Below are 19,673 nucleotides of genomic sequence, written 5' to 3' on the forward strand. Positions count from 1 at the left end.
AAACTATTTGACGTAAAACCTTTAATACGAGAAATGTAAATAAATAAAAAGAAACCCTCGAGATTTGTGAAACACATTGTTAATTTTACATATTTAAATTCAGAAAGAACTTTATTAACTACTCTAATGCTTTACATCCTTCAAAAACAGGCTTTACAAAGTTATTATAATCATTAAGGAAAGGCGTAGGATCCATTCCTTCACACCATTCAGTGAAAAATATTAGAGCATTCTTTTCTTCCAATGTTAATTTATATTTCGCAGGCTTAACCATTTCGTTACTTTCTGGCACAGATTGGCTTGTTTTATCTACACGCTTTCTTTTATCTTTTTTATTCTTAACTTTAGCAGACGGTGGTCTCGAGAACTTTGCAGGCGGTAAAAATGCCTTGTTCATAGCATTTGTCATTTCGCGGAACGCCCTTAGTTCTCTCTGTGCTTTGTAAGCGTTATTCATTGCTTTTAAATCTTGAGAAAAGAAGTCATTTCTTGCTTGATTAACAATTTTGAAGTCTAAAGAGTCTAACCGCAAGTTATAGTCTTCATACATAACTTCTAAAATTTTCATTGGATCGTGTAAACTCTCGTGCCCCTCTTCACACTTACCAAATATTTGCTCATAAACGTACTCTATACAAATTTTCAGCTTTAAAGTGTCGGGACTAGCAACACTTTCATAAAATGTATCATTTAATATTCGGAAAAACTTTTCTTGTAAACGGTGTTCATTATAATTCTCACGAGCAATTTCGTGGTTTATGCTGTCAATATAAAATTGAAAATATTCAAGCTCTTGTTTTGTTGCCTGTTTTAATTGTTTTATTCTTTCTTGTAGTAACCGAAACGGTGCGTGGGTTTTAGAGAGTTGAATCAAATATTCTCTACTTTGTAACTCCATTGTGCGAAATAAGTAAATCATCTGCGCTGATTTAGTAAAATACATATGCGCCGGCAAAGGGTTTTTAAATTCTACAATTGCCATTTCTATTATTTTATCTATATCTAAAGTATCAACTAAATCATTCTCTGTAGCAAACTGACCAGATTCAAATTGTATTGAATGTACTCGACCCCTTAAACTTTCATCATAAATTTGCCTCCACGATAAAGGAGCAACAAACAACAAAAATTCTCGGTAAATTTTTAAAATTCCCCTTATCGCATCCAGTTTAAAGATCACATTGTTGAGAAGACTAACGGCCGATACATAATTTAAAAACTGTACGTTTTTGGAAACCAATTCAGCATAAACTTTTTCTCCTTTTGCTACTTTTTGACATGCTTTTTTGTAGTCTTCAGTGAGAAATTTTTGAAAATTTTGTATATGTTGCTTTAAATTATGTACAATAATACTATGCGCCGTCGATTCCTCCATAATACTCTTTTCAATATTTAAAACCAAATCTCGTCGGTATCCAATTTGTTGGCGATTCATAGCGTAACTACGAATATTATTTAAATATACCTTTATATCGTCGAAGCTGCGCAAAGGTCGCCCTTCTATAACGGTATAAAACTCTGGATGAATCTCTACAACTGCTTTCACGTCATCAGTTACTTCATCAATGAACAGTCTCTCCGAAATATCTCTTGTTGCAGCAATACGTAAATTGTCTTTCATGTGCAATGGCTGTGATAATCTTTTGTTTGTGTAATTTTTTTCTTGTTGGTCACTATATTTAATATAGGAAAGAAGTTTGTCAGACCTTGGAAGTCGAAACGGTGCCGATTTCTTCTTCGCTTTTCTTTCTCGCACTGCATGGTGGCGATTAGTAAAGTAATGCTGAGTATTCGGAACATACCGGCGTCGAAAAATTATATCCAACGTTTTTAAAGGTACCATGGGTTTGCGTTCTTTGTTAAGACACGACATTACTTTTAAAATATTTTATTAACTTTATAACAAAAACGAATAAACTTTAAATATAATATAAATGTTAAGCAAAATAGATAAAACCAATATCTACTAGTTGGTATTTACTCTTCTGGCAGTGACAAGTCAAAGGCAGTAAAAACGACAATCAAATCCTTTCTTAACCTCCTTACATCATTGCTTCGGATGAGTATACATATTTTCAATAACCTAACATTTTTTTTCTTTATTTAATAAAACGATATAAAATATACAAGTAATTAAAATTACTTGCTTTTTTATCGAATCGAAGCAAATGACTAACTTGATGAACTCCTAAAATTATTTGTCGGATTCTGCATTAGCTAAAGGTAAGTCTGGGTTTTTACATAATATCATGTATGTTTCCTATATTTTGAACTCGATCATCAAACATATTGGTATGAAATTTTCTACAAACCAGAGAAGTTATAACTAAAGTGAAGGCGGCTTAAAGCGTAATATAAAGGATACTGGGGGTGTCACCCTAAGGAATCAAAAGACAAGTTATGGGTACGCTTTTGCAAACACACGTCACGACTACCGTAATTTTGACAGCACTGATCTCAGGACATCACCATGAATCCGTCGACGGAGTAAGGTTTGGAATAACCTCTTCTAATGGTCTTATATACTTAACATAATTTTACTGCCGCTCCATGACCTTTTTTTCTGTATTATAGCCGTAGCGACAGCTAGCAGCGAGATGTTGTTCCTCAATATAAGGGCGAGTTCTCGGCGCTCAGCACAAGTTCTACACTCCCCAAACGTTTGCCGAGGTCAAGAATATACCTGGTCGGCTCCCTTCCTGTTCAGTACACATTTTTACAAACACATCTATGCTTCATCATCATCATCTTGAAGTTGCCCCGCGCCTCCTGTTCATAGAGTTATATAAACCGTACGAACAACTTCTACAATACTGCTGCCTGCTCTTGGATCACCTAACCTTTCTTTAACCATTCTTACGACAATAGTAGTGTGGCACCTCCACGATTCTCGTTTTCTCGGCGGGATTAAATCTTAAGAATGTAGCTCGGCCGTTAATAGACAAACGCTTAGATTTTGGCCGTAAGATCCTATGGAGGGGATCTCGCCAAAATGTACACTGCCTCATAAGACGTGTGTGGGATACCTGTCTTAGCTCAATTCAATTTAAATATGTCACAACGGTACTTTGACTCTGTCGTCAACCACATAAACCTGTTGATTGTTAGTGCCCCACACAATCCGTGCCTCCTGAAGTCTTGCGCCCTTTGGATATAAAGAAACGTACTTGATCTTCCGAAGAATGCGGCAATTATAGCTATATACCAGAATAAGATAATGCGGAAAACTGTGTTATCGTTTGTTATAACAAATGCGGTCTTCGAATTACTTCCGTTACTTACAGTGTTTTGCTAAGTGATTATAACGTAAGCTATAAAAATCCTTCTGAACAACGAATATTAGTAATCGATGGACCCTTGAATCAGCACTTTGGGTACACTTTCGTGGGCCTTTTCGCGTAGTAACGCGATGGAGCGTCCGCATAAACAAACTAAGAACATGTAGGCCAACCTATGCTGTGAAATAGGTTATGCAACAGTCGAAACCCTGGCTACCGAGGGTACTCACAATCTACTCTAAAGAGAACTTAGGCGCCTTTACGCATGATCACCTCAAACGTAATGAAGATGCAGCGGAATACAGCACTAATTAAATTAAAATCCAAGTCTTCAATCACAAACTTTCATTCTGTCGTATAAAAACATTTCCCTGGAAGTAATTAATTAATTGAAATTTAAAAATTAATTTTACATATCAAAAATCTGTGGTTTTACATTACTCTTAAAATAATTTCGAGCACGACATATCTATTTTTATAACATACAATTACATAATACGTTTTGAGATACATTGATGGTTATTAAAATTTATAAGACTATTTTAATACAAAATTAGCGCATGACTTTAATATTATAACGAAGGTTTTTTATTACATGTTTTATTGTTAAATTAAACAACATCTGTGATTAAAAAAAACACAAAAAAAAAGTAACATTAACATTTAGTCAATTTTTATTATCATAAATAAGGCGTGTATTTCTTTGATATATTTCAACGACTTAATCATACAAACTTTTGCCTTATAAAAATAAAATAAAGAGATTTAAACTTAACATCAATTAATAAAATGATTTTACAACTTTTTGTTGAGGTCGTAAGACAAAGTTAATCTTTTGTTAAGTTTATCAACATCTCTTAACAACTTGGCAGCCTTTTTTGCCTGTTTTATCTCTTTTATACTTTCTTCGTAGGTCTTTTTCTCTATGGACTTAATATAATTTAAATCAAATATAGACAAATCCAACATTATGGTGTTGTATTCTTGTTCCAAAGCATGCACTTGATCTAAAGTAGTAAGCTTCGTTTCATTAGGACTAATTAATTGTTCATAGACGAACTCTACGTAGGTGGAAATTTTCAATACCATTTCTGAAGAAACCAGAAACTTTATCCTGCTTTGTAGTATCTTGAAGAACTCTTGTTTTAATTCTTTCTCTCTTTCAACTTTCTTAGAAATATCATCTTCAATTCCATGTATCTGTAAAATAACATAAAAGTTTATATTTCTTTTTGGTTTTTAAAAAAAATAATTGAATATTACTGTTATACATCATTAAAAACAAATCTATAAAAGAGTAATATCAATTTTTCAATTTTATCTGTATTAGAACATTTTTGTAAAATATTAATTTTAAATAAAAAATACCTTGTCTTGAATGAAATCCAATTCCATTTGAATCAAATTTCTAAAAAGCCTTACTGATTCCATAAATTTATTTTTGTCACAACGTAATTCTTCAGCTTTTAAAAGATAGTTCAAGTTATGAGTTTCTAGCGATTGAAACATTGCCATAATTTGGTGGGAAGTTTTGAAATACAGTTGAGGCGGCGGCAACTCTTTTAACTTTTCTTTTATTACTTCAACATCAATTTTACAAAATATGTCGGACTCCATGGCAAAAAACTGAAAATTTCCTGTTGTAAATTTATGTGCTTGTTGCCACAATATCGGGGCGGCATTGTAGAGAAATCTTTGAAAGGATAGTAATATTTGCAAAGTATCTTCTATATATTGTAACTTAGATTTGAGAGAAGCTAATTCATAACTTCCTTTTTTATGTTCATCTATTTGATAGGCTAATTCTTTGTCTAAATTGTCTGACTTTTTCATTACGGTTATAGTTTTATTATTATCATCTGCTAAAAATTTGTTGAAACTTTCTTGGCATTCGTTAAAATTGTTTAATGCTATTTTGTAAATATTCGCCTCAGTTTTGATGTCCTTTTCTACGCGCAATATCTCATCGGAGATAAATCCATAAAGTGTTCTTTTTAAAGCAAGATCTTTAATGTTCTGTTTATACTTACGAATCGACGTATCTGGTCGAATTGGTCTTCCGTCTACTAAGGAATAAAAATCAGGATCAACGTCTAGAATTGTCTTTACGTGATCATCACTTTGTTCTATTGGTGGTAGCTTGACACCTGATTTTCGAGACAGTTTTTTTAATAATGCTCTTTTGTCCATCTCGTTTTAGGAATGCACTAAACCTTTTGTGAACTTTATGAGAACAAACTTTGTTAATTCAATATAACCATGGTTACTCAAATTAATCTTTTCCAAGTAAGATTTAGTTCAAGCGTTGAACTTTACCGCAGTTTTAATCATTTTAACTACAATAATAACCAATGTAATTAAGGAACTTTTTTTTTCAACTAAGCGATCACTTTTTTTACTGTCCAATAAAATTTAAAAATAAATAGAACCATTACTATTTCAATTTATAATCATTTGATGTTCACAAAAAGTTAAATTCAGTAAAAATGTTAAAGAGTTATTAGAATTTTTAGTAATTGTTCAACAAAACATACATCTGAAACCAAATGGTAATCAGACCAAATTTTCTCTAAGCCTATAGTGTAGTGTCGTGTAATCTATATTTTTATAACGTCAATAAAAATAAAAGGAAGAGAAAAAAATATTTTTACATTTTTATTCGACTAAAAAAAATGATTAGATCAAAACTGACACAATGTACTTGTTTAAAATGACTAGAACATATCGACGTAAAGCAGTTTTAATAATTGAAAGAAACAAAAAACGTTATAGAGGCTCTAATCACTGTCTGAACTGCCTTCACTCTGTTCCTCTTCTCCTTCTGTCTCCTTTCCCTCTTCGTCTACATGCTTTTTGACTAACTCCCACGGCATTACCGGTAGCGGCTCCACGAACGAGTCGTCAATTTTAAGCTTGTATAACAAGCGTGGAGTGTAATGCGTAGGTAAAGGCCAAACTTTTTCTAAAACAATATTAATGTTTCTTTAGTAAGTACATAAAATGATTGTGCTCATATGATGAAAAAGAGTAACCCTGCGGTAGAGAACCGAGACTTGCGATGGAAAGTCGCGGGTTCCGTTCCCGAGATACAATCTTGTATAACTCGCACTTTGTGCATTAATTATAAACACTGCTCACTAACAAGTTTGAAGAGGATGGGCAGCAGTGTCCTCTGCGTGTCATAATACTGCACTGCGATTGCCAACTCGCTTGCCAAGCGTGAGGAGATTATGGTATACCCCTCCACAGATATCTTTAGGAGGGGGCCTATGCCTTGCTGTGATTTATGAGCTAAAACGAACACTCATATAATTATTGAATTATATTAAGGACTTGCTAAACTGCTATCTAGTAAATGATAGGCCTACACCGATTAAACCGCCGATGCAAAATACTGGCCGCTTTGAACTCTAATATTAATGTAGTATCCTGAATTCAAATTAATGTTGACATTTATTGTGTAACTAAAATATTGTTGTGTTTGCAATTATGGAGAAATTAAATTGCCGCGAGTAAATTTGAGTTCTGCGCAGAAGAAACAGCGCTGCATATATTGCATAGAGTTAACCGCATGATCCCTACACAGAAAATTAATTACGCGATTTAATATTATGTATGATTTTCTCATAATTTTTTTCTGTTTCATTAAGACAATATGACATCTAAGAACCTCATATAGTTTTTATTGTTCGTTTGTAGTAATTGTATTTGATTACAATAATTAAACCATAATTTACCAAAATAAAAAACATAGTCATCTACTCGTCTGTGTAAATGGATGGTACGACGAAGGTCCAAAATGTGTGGAGATTCCAGTAGAAAATCCAACAAAGTGAGCTCCGGTAAAGTCTCAATCTTCGGGTCACCTGCACTCAAACCTTCAAAAGACAGCTGAAAAGTACACCAAAATAAATATATGTCACATATTACACAGTCATCGTGTATAAAAACAAAGTACTTACATTTGCATCACTCTTTGCAAGGACGCATAGCTTATTCATCTTTTCAAGAAAAATTCGCAATTGTTCCATGTGGTCCGAAATAGGTCCATAAACATCGAATACGCCGACAAGAGAAGGTGGTCGCGCAGTTAGAGCTCGCCATCCACTGAACATAAGCTAAGCATTAAGGGAACAACAATAAGAAGTAATTTAAAGTTTAATAATTTCGTCGAATCTAAAACTAGCTCGTCTAATAACGAAATTTTTCGTTATACAAAGAAGAACGCTATATGTACCTATATAAATAAATAAAACAATCGCCAAATGCATAGATAAAACACAAATCATGAGATCGGCCCGACTATTTTTTATATTTACATTAAGACACGAGAAAAGTTTTAAAGCAAAAAATCAAAGCAACACTTCTTTTTCCACGCGAACCACAGAGAAAATCAAAATGCTTATCCATAGGTGCTGAACGTTTCGACGTTAATCAAAACCGAAAAATATCGTAATAGTGCAATAAAAAAATTATACCTTATAAAAATACAATAAAAATATAAACACATAACTAGATTGGCGTTGTATGAAATATAAAGTATATTTTTGTACGTAAATGTCATCTTCTATTATTGATTTAATCAATAAAGTGATCTCTCTGAAACACAGTGTATTTATTTATTTTGCCAACGGTAGTCCAATCGAAATGACAAAACAAAATGTTGACAATACGCAATCTATGGAGTAGGACGATTTGAATAAAAAAGCCACGATTTCAAGTTTCCATCTACAGTCACCTCGACACGACTTATTTTACTACGGTCGCAAATTTATTAATCACACCTGGTAACTGCCATCTATCCACATAACGAAACCTAAAGTCAATCATATTCTTAAACATTTTTATTGGCATTATACGGTTATTAATATCTTGAAAAAGGAGTAGGATCTATCGATATAGATTAAGAAAACCTAAAATAAATACCTATAAAAGTTCTTATTTTAGGACTATTTTATAAATATAGTTTCTGAATACATACCGTTTGTATAGAATGATAAACCAGTAACATTTTCAACCGCTTTAAAATTTTATTTTCGACTTTAGAATTATCTTGATGCTCTAACGTAATTGGCAGTGGTTCCCCAGTGCTGTCGTCGATAGTTGTTTCTCTAAGTTTATTCGTCTCCTCCTCCATTTGTTTAAGCCATTGCGATTCAAGATTTAAGAGAAACCTTAACTGTCGGTGCACCGTGTCTTCGGATCCCTGACAAATTTTTGCGTTGTTGTTAAATAAATACTACTTGAAAATATTGCAATTTAATTGTAAACGCTTAAAATGGACATGTTATATAACCTATCTATTACCTAATAATAACCTGCCTATTACTAAACAATTTACCGTCTTAAATTTTAATATTTTTATATATACTGCTTTGTTATACTCGTTCAATCAAGCACAGAATTTTGAAAAACAAAGTCTAAAATCGTTACCTATATTCACCACCCCTGCTAATTTTAAAATATATTCTATATACATTAGGAAGAAAATACATCGTGAAATTAAAACAAAGACTAAACATTCATGTTTGGGTACTAACCTCGATAACATGGACAAAATAATTGTCATACACCAATAACAATCCTGCTACGTTTACTTCACAATAACTAGAGTTAACATCAGCCATAGTTTTTGCAAAGAGTTTAATTACTTCTTCCTTTTTTACAGTGTGTTCTCCTGCATAGATCATACGAATGGCATAGGTTTGCTAGAATTTTAAACACAAGCTTATAAATTTATACGCCATCATCATCATTTCAGCCGCAAAACTGCAGTCCACTGCTGGACATAGCCTTCCCCATTTATATCCAATAGGGTCGGTTGAATGCGACCTATATTTCTCCGTGTGGGTGGATAAGATGCGACCTACTAACTTTACAAAATGAGTATTAAAATAATCTTTCTAGCAACTAAATGATCTTACTCTATTGAGAATGGGTTTATGATCTACGGGCTAATGTTTCAAATATTCTTCCCGCTGTCCTATTCGTAAGAACAAAATTTCCTTTTAATTAATTGTAACCCACAAAGCTAAGGGTATGGTTTAAAAAGCGTGGTATGATACGAAGACGTCGCCTCGTAAATATTATAAGAAGTAAACGATTTATAATTACTATCTTGATATTCATTGCGTCTTAAAGTTATTTCGCATGCCAATATTTTATAGCAATATGGTTAGAGTTATATTTTTTTTTATTGTTTTCCGTTATGAATGACTGCAATTTTAGTATACTGTTGTAATCCATAATCAATTTCATTCTGAATACCGTAAAAGTCCAAAAATTCTAATAAAAGTTGATTAAAACTGTAAATTTAACTTTTATAGGTAGTCTATGTCCACTTATCACTAACCAATCCAACACGTTGAAAATTTTCCTCCACGATATCTAATATAGACGTAGTGTCGAGATCAGGTAATGCCATCTCCCAAAAATAAACATACTACGATTTCTTACAAATTTAAACCACACTTTTTACGCACAGCTTGCAATTCGCAAATATTGTCAATATTGTTGCCATGGTTACAGCTTCTAAAAAGAGGGAAAAAGTGTTAAACCATCTTTCCTTTTTTATTCTTAAACTTTTTACAAAAATTTTTAGATATCTGTTTAAATGAATTTAAGGCTTTAAAATAATCGTTTTTAATATCAATTTAATATTACTTAGTTCCTAAAGATGTAAGACAGACTAAATATACTAAATAATGCAACTAAAAACTAATAATTATCTAAAGAAACGCATGAAAAGTCTGAAAAATATTGTTATTCGTGGTTTTAAGTAATGAAGAGTTTAACTATAATTTTGAGTCAATAAAAATCTGAAAATGTAAATTAATAAAACAATTTCTTTGTTAAATACATTTTAATTTATCTTTCCTCTCTATTTACAATTAAAAGTTATACAAGTAATTAAAACTAAAGAGCCTACTGATCTACTATTAGTTAAATTAATAAAAAATAAATTATAATTAATATCGATCGTATCTATTAAAATTGTTGCGACTACGTGAATTGTTCCAGCGTTTGTTCGACTTCCATCCATAGTTGGATTTATAGTTGTATTTCATTTGCTGCTCCTTCTCTTTACTTAAACTATAACTTCTCGCCATGTCTTCCAATTCTTGTGGAACAACCTACAAACAAAAAAATCAAATCATTTTATATTGAAATAAGTTTTTTTTAAATTTATTTACAAAAAATATGGAAATAAATTCATGAGCTGAAATAAATTTATGAATGTATAAAATATTATTTGAAAAAATGGCCTAAAATACCTGATTAGCTTCACGGAGAATAGATACCAAGCTCTTTGCATGTCTTGAATCATCTTCACTTAGAATTGTGTGTGACACACCTTTATTCTGCAAGCGACCAGTTCTCCCTATTCTATGAATATAATCCTCTATTGTGTTAGGAAAGTCATAATTAATGACATGGGTGACTCCATCAACATCTGAAAATTCGTAATCTCAAATTTATATACTTGTTATTTAATGTAATCTGTTCCATGTACTAGACCAGTGATTCCCAAAGTGGTCTATATCGACCTCTAGGGGTCTATGACAACCTGCAAGGGGTCTACATCAGGGAAAAAAATTTGGGGGTCCATGAAATGAAAATGAGGGTCCACAATAGTGGATCCCAACACATACACTGATAGTACCTATTTACTTACATCATACTATCTTATAATATCAAAACATTTACGTCATTTATAGAAGTACCTATAAAGTAAAAAAAATATTGTATATGTTTATAAAATTGTGTAAGTTGTAGGATTATTAAATTAACATGTGTTTTTACTTTAAGTTTTTAACACTAAACTTCACTACAGTTAGAAATTTACAGGAAATCAATATCAGGTAAGTAGGGGGTCTACCCAACACGGAAAAACATGGCAAGGGGTCTACGACACAAAAAAGTTTGGGGAACTCTGTACTATACAGTACACTAAATAATTTACCTGTTTTATCACTTTGTATAAAAGTCACTTTAATATCATTGCGTCACATTTTCTTTAATTGTTTTTAATACTTATGTATGATATAACAAAGTAAATAATAGAGACTTCCTTAATAACTTTATACAATAAAATATAAAAAATATTTATAAGCTTTTACAATTATTGATATTAACTTAAGGTGTATATAACTTGAGCATATTACTGTATTATGACACCAAACTCTACATCAAAATAAGTAATGAAAAATTACATATATTGAAGCATAAATTAGAAATTAATCTTTATGTTACTTGCTGATTTAAAGTTTTTCTCACAGGCTCATTTTTAGGTTTGCTTAATTCATTTGGCACCTCGGTAATATAACTATTTTCACAATTATACAGGATATTCATATATATTTATTGAAGCAGTAGGGGTGAACCAATGTTACCAAACAAAGATTACTATACTTTTTTAATGTATCCACTTCAGTGAATATAGTTAATATTACAGGTCAGCTCTTTTTACTATGTTTGTAGGTAAAAAGGCTGTTTTAACATGAATTTAAAATTTGATGGCATCTGTTTAGACAGTTCCTTATCAATTCAAGATTATATTAAAAACATAGAAACATTGATGAATTGTCTTAACCATTATTTTTTTGATTTTTTACAAGTAGCTATAAATACCCCTCCAGTGGTAAAAATAGTAAGCTGCTGGGCTCTTAATTAAAAAAAAAACGGAAAGGTTTATTTAATACTTTTTAAAAATAAAACATGTCACATTATTAGAACAAACTATACTCAAAAAAATTGTTTTATCTTTAACTTACCAAGACCTCTGGCGGCAACATCTGTTGCAACAAGTATATTGGTATTGCCATTTCTGAACTTGTTTATTATTGCGTCTCTTTGATTCTGTGTTTTATCTCCATGAATACCGACAGCTGGCCAGCCATTTCTTTTTAATGTCAACGCCAATGTATCTACAAACCTTTTGGTGTTAGTGAAAACTAGTATTTTTCCTAAACCATGGCTAGATATGTCATGCATGATTTCTTTAAATCTGAAATTGGGATAAATATTACATGAAAAATTCTCACTTAATGAATTTGCATTTATGGAATATGACACAGGTCCTAGATCCAAAAACTTCCTTTTTGGTCAGAGAGACAATGTCATATAAAATCAACATAATATGAGGTATCAAAAATATTTAATTTATTATTGCATATTTCTATGTTTAATGCTTTGTAAGTTATCAAAGAACCCATACAATTAAGAAATTAGAATCTATCTTGTAAGGTAACCTACTTGAAAGTAATATACAATAGAAATGTATACCACATGCAAAACTGTTGGTTCAAATATTTTCTTGTTATACATGTAATATTTAGTAATTTCCATATGCCCAAATAATCCTTAAAAATAACTCGAGTCTAATAATAAACAAATAATAATTTTTTTATTGCACTTATACAAGTCTTTACAAAAGTATCAAGAGTTATATTAGATTAAGGTATTAGTTTGTAATTAATTAGGATATGATTCTCATTTAGAATTTACCAAAAAAAATTGTAAAGAAAAAACTTCACCTCCAAATATTTTTAGTAATAAGTATCATCAGTTCTAGTGATAAGTATAGTTATTTAAAAAGTTAGAACTTACTTTTCCATTTTATCCTCTTGTTCACAAATATGGAAATTTTGTTGGATATTATGATTAGCTGACAACTCTGTAGATCCAACATTAATCTGAACAAACTCCCCTAGATAATCTTTGGCCAAATGCTCTACTTCTTTAGGCCATGTCGCTGAAAACATTAGAATTTGCCTCTCATATGGAACTCCTTCCAATGCCTCACGTATTTGAGGCTCAAAACCCATATCCAACATTCTATCGGCTTCATCTAATACAACATAAGTGCACCGACTTAAATTTGTTGTTTTACTGTTAATAAAATCATTTAATCTGCCTGGTGTTGCTATTAATATATCTACACCATCATGCAATTCTGCTGCTTGTCGAGCTCTGCTAACACCACCATATATACACAGGCACCGCACATTGAACAAAGTTTTAAATTCTAAAGCAACATCTTCTATTTGCCTTGCTAATTCTCTAGTAGGTGCAAGTACTAAGACTCGTGGACCTTTTCCTTTTCTCCCCTGTTTTTCTTTAATATGAATTACAGCCGGTAGAAGATAAGCTAAAGTTTTTCCAGTGCCTGTCTGCGCAATGCCGACAAGATTTTGTCCGCTTAATGCGACAGGCCAGCCCTGTGATTGAATTACTGTGGGCTTAATTAAGCCCTTCTTGTTCAAAAAAGTTTTTATGTATTCAGGAAATTCACAGTTTTCAAAGTCTCGAAACGGACTAGGAACATTATCACCGATTACAGTTATTTTATGTTCCTTGTAATAATCAAGATCATTTTGGGCATGTTTTACAGAATAAAATTTACTTTCAAATAAATTTCTTCTAAGTCCAGAAGCAACGCAACTATCACCGTTTGAACTCAAAGATAGATATTTATTGTTTTTTAAAACGTTTGTTTGACTGTTATGAAATTGTAGATGTTTAACATTTTGGAAAATTCTGAAATTAAATGACTCTGATATAGTAAAATTTGTAAGTAATGCTATTCGTTTTGAATTAAACGTACTTACGGTTTAAATCCATTTCTTCTTAAAATTGTTACAGTTAGTGTATTCAATGCCATTATTTTTATTGATTAATCGATATAACCTAAATACATTTAGAACCTAACCCTACTACTAAACGTCAGTGTTTAAATAAATGCGCCGCAGATATTTTCATGCGTTCAACGATATGGTGCAATATTATACAGAATACAAATTCATAAAAAACACAGAGTAAAATGTAAGCATTCCAGTCATTTTATTTAAGCAAACACAGAGTATAAATGTTGTATAGTACATTCGTAAAGTGGCTTATAAGCAAAAATTCTTTGTTACATGATGACTATTCTGAAACCTAGTTGAAAATATAAAATTACATGAATTAAATCAGAAATATTAGTCAAAATAAATTTCAAATTTTCATACAAAAAATATTGCTTACATAATATTACATATAAAATGCTGACCGATGTTCAATTAAGAACGCGTACTTAAAAGTCGCTGCGAAAGTTCGGTAATTATCCAACCAGTTTAAAAAGTTGCTCACTTGGCTAGGACTTCTGGCCGTACTATTTGGGAGCCGCCATATTATCTAATTATCTGAAGCAGCAGGACGCGTGACGCGTACTCGAGGTGAAAAATGAGCGAAATAGGTCGCCGATCCGCAAGTACGCGAATTTATTTCCAACGTTTCTCAGATCTGTTACTGGGCTGGAATAAGTTTAAGGATCCGAACTGCAAGTGATGCGTAATTTATAATTTTTTCAATAATTAGGTCTTTTTAAGGCGATATAAAATTTTAATTTCCTTTAAAGGAAAAATGCAAACTTTATTTAATAACTAAGCCAAAATATCTTGCGATGCTATTAAATATACGAAAGTTAATCAGGTAGAAAAAGGATATATTGTATGTAATCATTAAAATTTTATGGCAATAAATCATTTTACAGGATTTAGTGTTCGCTGTTTGTACACTAAAAAAAAAACAAAAAAATAAATTTGTAGGATGTGTTCAAATTTTCTTATTGATCTATTCATTATTGATACGAAATAGAAAATAACAATGACAAAGAAACAATTTTGAAATTTGTAGGATAAAACATGACGATGAGTGTCTTATTTGATATCAATAAACTTAATTCTTTACAGATTTTACCTTAAACTTTTCGGTTAAAATTCCTCCCGTTTTTGTATGAACCTAAAACTCTGACATTAATTACATATATTGAGCTCATGAACGAAATAATGAATTTATAACTTCAATAGGCTAAATTTAATTACGTAGACTGGTCAGTTTTGGCTTTGATATCCGTATTATTGATTATTGCCTTACATTTAAAGTTACTTTTAACAGGAAGTCTATAAGAATAAAAACAAATTTTTTATTTGTATATTTAATTTATTATTTTAAGTTTCAGCAGATCAATGAACAAATTGGAATGATGTTATATTTGATATTCCTTGGAAGGAATTTACAATCTTCAATGGAAGGTAGACAAGAGAACACTAGCAATCCTCACTAAAATATCACAGAAAAAAAATACCGCCTAAGAATAACTTAAAATGTCACACTCACATTTAGCATTTACTCACAATACAATCTTTGATTAATCTAGTGTTTCAAGTATTTGGGAGTAATCAGAAGTAGGACTTAAATAAGTATGGAATACGATAAGAATCGTGCTAGGCAAGTCTTATTTTCTACATTCTTGTACAAATCATTATTTCCTATGAGGATTTGCTACTTATAAATTAATTAATATTCATTGAATCTCTTGTGTCCACCACCTCCATTGTTTCTGCCAAAACTTGTTCCACGTCTGAATGAACCACCTCCACGTCCATTGCCATATCTGCTTCTGTTCCATCCCCCACCTCCACCACCACAACGATCAGCCATTGTTTGCAGTTGTGGACTAATGGTCTAGAAACAAAATTAAAACAGTTATAAAAAGAAATTAACAAAATCAGTTATATTTCGTAATAGGAAAAAATGTGACAACTTTTGAGGATGGAATCCAGATACATGTATAATATGGACACCGAAGGCATGAAGTTGTTTTAATGTACCTCATACTTGCATTCATGTCACGCTATTAAGAAACGTACCCATGCCAAAGGTATGAGGAATTGTAAATCAAGCAATTGTATTAAAAAAAAAAAATACCTGATTAGCTTCTTGTAATACATTGACGAGATCTTTAGCTTGGCGTGAGTTTGAAGGTGTGAAGAAGGCATATGATGTGCCTTTTGATTTTGAACGTCCCGTTCTTCCAATTCGGTGAATATAATCCTCCGAAGAGTTAGGGTAATCAAAATTAATAACGTATTTTATGCCATCCACATCTGAAATACATAAGATTCAATTATTTATTTAGACTTGGTATTGAATAATAAAAAATATACTTTTGCTAAAAATACAAAATGTAACTCATAACACAGTATTACTTACATGAATGAGTTACACAGAACAAATAAAAGACAACATTTATTTGCCTCTCACTGAGTAAACCCTGGAGTCTTGTAAGGGCACAACAACTAATTTTTCATTACTACTTGAGACTGCCCCTTCCAAACTCCATTTATGGCCGAAACAGAAAACCCTTGACCTCTTGCCGATCATCTCAACCTGTGGTCAAGTTTTTCAACGATGCACCCAAAGTTCTTTATCTGATTATATAATAATTATATTCAAACTAAATATGCAGTGCATCACCAGGTTTTCCATTACTCTCAAGTGTATCCGTATATTCACGGACATACCATCAAGTTTCCGGCCTCGGGTCCAATCATAGTGAAAGGCACTTTTGAGGCACCATATAAATGACGAGTTATTGCATTCTGTAGTTAACTACAACCGCATCAGACAGTGTTATCTTTATCTACAAATCCGCAGTAAGTTGTCCATTCATTCGGACAATACTCAGATAGAACACAATAACTTTCCGCCAGTGCCTCTGAAAGTATAAACAAACAATCATTAATAAATATTTAATAATATAAGAGTATAATAACCAACGTATTAACAATGGTAAGTTCAAAAATTAATTGTAATTTAATCACACTATACAATTCTTACCAAGTCCTCTGGCTGCAACATCAGTTGCTACAAGAATGCTTGCACGGCCTTGCTTGAATTGGTAGAGAACATCATCTCTCTCTTGCTGTGTTTTGTCTCCATGCATACAAACAGCTGGCCAGCCAAACCGTCTTATATTTCTTGTGATATTTTCTACCTTCCGCTTTGTTTCAACAAATATAATGGTTTTAGCGCCAGGTTCTTGGCTTTGTCCAATTTCTTGTAGCAGAACATTTAACCTAAAATGAACAATATATTATAAAATTTAAAAATGAGATGTTTACACCATTATTTTTAAGTTTAACTTCAATCAGATCTTCTTAGAGGATTGTATTTAAATTTAATCAAAAAATTTCATACTATGAACAAATCATCACAATCACAAATATTTACACTTCAATAATTTATAGGAAATTAAGTTACATACTTGTTCTCCTTCTCGTGTTCTTGACAAACATCAACAATTTGTAGTATATTATGATTAGCAGATAGCTGCAATGACCCAATGTTAATTTGCAAGTAGTCTCCTAAATAATCTTCAGCAAGTTTTTTTACTTCCTTAGGCCATGTTGCAGACCACATCAATGTCTGGCGATCAGGTCTGATTTGTTCAATTATTTTACGGATCTGTGGTTCAAAACCCATGTCCAACATGCGGTCAGCTTCATCTAATACCAGATATGTGCAACGTTGCAAGTTTGTTGTCCCTTTCTCTAAGAAATCAATGAGTCTCCCAGGTGTAGCTATTACTATTTCTACTCCACGTTCTAAATCACGTGCCTGTTCTCTTTTAGGTGCACCACCGAAAACACACGTGTTGCGCACATACGAAGCATTTCCAAAATCACAAGCAACTTGTTGAATTTGTTGAGCTAACTCCCTAGTGGGTGCCAGCACAAGTGCAATAGGACCATCTCCACGCCGTATGGGTGGCTGGTTGTTAATATGTACTATTGCAGGTAATATATAAGCTAAAGTTTTCCCTGAACCAGTTTGAGCAATTCCAACTAAATTATTGCCTGACATTGCTATAGGCCAACCTTGAGCCTGAATCGGTGTGGGTTCTTTGTAACCCATGTTGCTAATATTTTGCATAACATAATCAGGAAAATTTCCTTCTTCAAAATGCTGGATAGGGTTTGGTATATTCACTCCACTTACAGTAATTTCATGCTTATTCCTATATTCTTCAACTTCATAAGGTGATCTTTTTAAAACTTCCGGTGGTGGATTGTAGAAGTTTTTATTAAATGGCTGCAGGGACATGGAATCCCAATTTGGGCGACGCATATTTTGACCGCCTGAAAATTCTTTTTTACCTCCTCCATAACCACCAGAATTTCCAAACCTACTTCCACCGCCGCCACCAAATTTAGATCCTCCATTTCCTCCAAATTTGGAACCGCCACTTCCACCGCGGCTATTGTTCCAGTTTCCAGACCTGATTAAAAATTTAGGTAAATAAAGCAATAATAATATGATCTGTACTTCATGTTTGATGAACTAAACTAAGATATAAATAAATGGTATTCATAATTGAGTTAATAAGTTTTATCATAAGAAATTGAATAAAAGTGAAAGGATTACTTCTTTCGAAAGTCTAGCAGTAACCAATCGCAATGGGTTTTAACCACGTAAACCATTGAAAAAATCAAAATGGCGACTATGATATATTTCAGATACGTTTTTTATACCAATTAAGTTTAATGAAAGAATGCAATTTGATATAAACACGTCATGATTACAATAAACTAGAATTATCTGATAATTTGTTACAATAGTAACAATACATTAACAATACTTCATCAAACGGTAAATCGATACACCATGACATGCGCAGACTTCAGCCGCCATGCTTAACGATTACTACTTAACGATTTTTACACGGTTGTAGGTAAAATGTATCTTACTAATACTTAATTACGCCGCGATTTTTAATAGCGTGTTCTGATCTATAATCAAAGAGCTGGGAAAAATATCGTAATACCTCGTCCAGAGCAAACAACATGGCTGGCAAACTTTATTCGTATCGATTTTTGCTCATTAGACAAGTCCCATACTTATACCAACCCATATATATCAGATAAAAGAAATTAAAAAAAAAAACTATTACAACACTGTTTCTAACCTAAGAAAAGAAATAAGCCATCTGTGTAGTAAAAAAATGACGTGTCGTAAAACATAAGAAATATAACATAAAGTACTGAAATATTTCTATTGAAAGCACTATTTATGAAAAATGTTAATACTTACATATTTAAGGTGGTGATTTAGTTAATGATGTTTATGATAAATTCAGATATTATGTCCGGTTCAATTGAAGCAGGGCACTGAAATGAACACACAAATTATAGCGATTCCAATCAAAAATTTGCTTTAAAATATTTAAAAAATAAAAAAAATGTAAAAGATTTAAAGTGGAAATGAATTACATTTACACTTAATCAGAACCTAACAATTATTAACACGTCTCACCTCGACCACTGCTTTAGCAAAAGAGAACTATTACCAGAACTTACTAACTAAATTGATTGAGTGAATGGATGGAGTGAATGGATGGAGTGAATGGATTGAAGATCATTCAATAATTAACTATTAACAAAGAAAACCTTTTTTTAATTAAAAGAGCTTTAAGAATTAAATAGCTTTATTTATATGTAATAATAAGTCAATCTTATAATTTATAATAAACGAAGTCATGGAGCATATTGAATGATTTATATATATCTGTAG

The 19,673-nt window shown here is 31.9% G+C and overlaps 5 protein-coding genes and 1 non-coding gene across 7 annotated transcripts; all 6 read right to left on the reverse strand.

Moving 5' to 3' along the window:
• Positions 1–118: 118 nt before the first annotated feature.
• LOC137919502 (uncharacterized) lies at positions 119–1,873 on the reverse strand. Its single transcript, XM_068762597.1, has one exon. The coding sequence runs from the start codon at positions 1,871–1,873 to the stop codon at positions 119–121; it is 1,755 nt and encodes a 584-aa protein (XP_068618698.1).
• A 2,200-nt stretch (positions 1,874–4,073) lies between these two features.
• On the reverse strand, positions 4,074–5,468 carry LOC137919503 (structural maintenance of chromosomes protein 2-like). The gene is made up of 2 exons (XM_068762598.1): positions 4,701–5,468; positions 4,074–4,478 (listed from the first exon to the last, which is right to left on the reverse strand). Exons 1-2 carry the CDS (start codon positions 5,466–5,468, stop codon positions 4,074–4,076), a joined length of 1,173 nt encoding a protein of 390 aa, XP_068618699.1.
• Positions 5,469–6,055: 587 nt separating this feature from the next.
• LOC137919504 (testis-expressed protein 47-like) lies at positions 6,056–9,728 on the reverse strand. The gene is made up of 6 exons (XM_068762599.1): positions 9,631–9,728; positions 8,819–8,986; positions 8,260–8,484; positions 7,241–7,396; positions 7,016–7,169; positions 6,056–6,240 (listed from the first exon to the last, which is right to left on the reverse strand). The coding sequence occupies exons 1-6, from the start codon at positions 9,700–9,702 to the stop codon at positions 6,056–6,058; spliced, it is 960 nt and encodes a 319-aa protein (XP_068618700.1). The 5' UTR covers positions 9,703–9,728.
• A 427-nt stretch (positions 9,729–10,155) lies between these two features.
• Positions 10,156–14,023, reverse strand: LOC137919375 (uncharacterized). The gene is made up of 5 exons (XM_068762434.1): positions 13,889–14,023; positions 12,888–13,817; positions 12,053–12,285; positions 10,553–10,731; positions 10,156–10,411 (listed from the first exon to the last, which is right to left on the reverse strand). Exons 1-5 carry the CDS (start codon positions 13,939–13,941, stop codon positions 10,247–10,249), a joined length of 1,560 nt encoding a protein of 519 aa, XP_068618535.1. The 5' UTR covers positions 13,942–14,023; the 3' UTR covers positions 10,156–10,246.
• A 1,222-nt stretch (positions 14,024–15,245) lies between these two features.
• Positions 15,246–19,445, reverse strand: Rm62 (ATP-dependent RNA helicase Rm62). Of its 2 annotated transcripts, none has more exons than XM_068762664.1 (6): positions 19,416–19,443; positions 19,194–19,270; positions 17,368–18,381; positions 16,941–17,179; positions 16,029–16,207; positions 15,246–15,785 (listed from the first exon to the last, which is right to left on the reverse strand). In XM_068762664.1, coding segments are annotated over exons 2-6 (1,602 nt in total). In that variant the 5' UTR covers positions 19,196–19,270; positions 19,416–19,443; the 3' UTR covers positions 15,246–15,617. The 2 variants fall into 2 exon arrangements, 1 of the variants encoding a protein (XP_068618765.1); XR_011106737.1 differs by lacking the exon at positions 15,246–15,785 and adding an exon at positions 16,314–16,818 and having other exon boundaries at positions 16,118–16,207; positions 19,416–19,445.
• LOC137919598 (small nucleolar RNA SNORA57) lies at positions 15,853–15,989 on the reverse strand. Its single transcript, XR_011106740.1, has one exon. It is a non-coding gene; the product is annotated as a small nucleolar RNA SNORA57 (small nucleolar RNA).
• Positions 19,446–19,673: the final 228 nt, after the last annotated feature.

The sequence above is a fragment of the Battus philenor genome, unplaced genomic scaffold (assembly GCF_028537555.1).
Source record: "Battus philenor isolate CCGP_79_NKW_IND1 unplaced genomic scaffold, ilBatPhil1.0.hap1 SCAF_16, whole genome shotgun sequence".
Classification (NCBI taxonomy): domain Eukaryota; kingdom Metazoa; phylum Arthropoda; class Insecta; order Lepidoptera; family Papilionidae; genus Battus; species Battus philenor.

What these genes read in the sequence shown, in the direction of transcription:
- LOC137919502 (XM_068762597.1), bottom strand. Translation starts at nt 1,873, where the DNA reads ATGTCGTGTCTTAACAAAGAACGCAAACCCATGGTACCTTTAAAAACG.
- LOC137919503 (XM_068762598.1), bottom strand. Translation starts at nt 5,468, where the DNA reads ATGGACAAAAGAGCATTATTAAAAAAACTGTCTCGAAAATCAGGTGTC. An exon ending in AAAATAAATTTATGGAATCA is followed by an intron (nt 4,479 to 4,700) that starts GTAAGGCTTTTT and finishes GTTATTTTACAG; the next exon opens with ATACATGGAATTGAAGATGA.
- LOC137919504 (XM_068762599.1), bottom strand. Translation starts at nt 9,702, where the DNA reads ATGGCATTACCTGATCTCGACACTACGTCTATATTAGATATCGTGGAG. An exon ending in ATTTTCAACGTGTTGGATTG is followed by an intron (nt 8,987 to 9,630) that starts GTTAGTGATAAG and finishes TTAAAATTCTAG; the next exon opens with CAAACCTATGCCATTCGTAT. An exon ending in TTTATCATTCTATACAAACG is followed by an intron (nt 7,397 to 8,259) that starts GTATGTATTCAG and finishes CTTAATGCTTAG; the next exon opens with CTTATGTTCAGTGGATGGCG.
- LOC137919375 (XM_068762434.1), bottom strand. Translation starts at nt 13,941, where the DNA reads ATGGCATTGAATACACTAACTGTAACAATTTTAAGAAGAAATGGATTT. An exon ending in AGAAGAAATGGATTTAAACC is followed by an intron (nt 13,818 to 13,888) that starts GTAAGTACGTTT and finishes ATTTAATTTCAG; the next exon opens with AATTTTCCAAAATGTTAAAC. An exon ending in CAAGAGGATAAAATGGAAAA is followed by an intron (nt 12,286 to 12,887) that starts GTAAGTTCTAAC and finishes TCCCAATTTCAG; the next exon opens with ATTTAAAGAAATCATGCATG.
- Rm62 (XM_068762664.1), bottom strand. An exon ending in GAACACGAGAAGGAGAACAA is followed by an intron (nt 17,180 to 17,367) that starts GTATGTAACTTA and finishes TGTTCATTTTAG; the next exon opens with GTTAAATGTTCTGCTACAAG. An exon ending in TGTTGCAGCCAGAGGACTTG is followed by an intron (nt 16,208 to 16,940) that starts GTAAGAATTGTA and finishes TATGTATTTCAG; the next exon opens with ATGTGGATGGCATAAAATAC.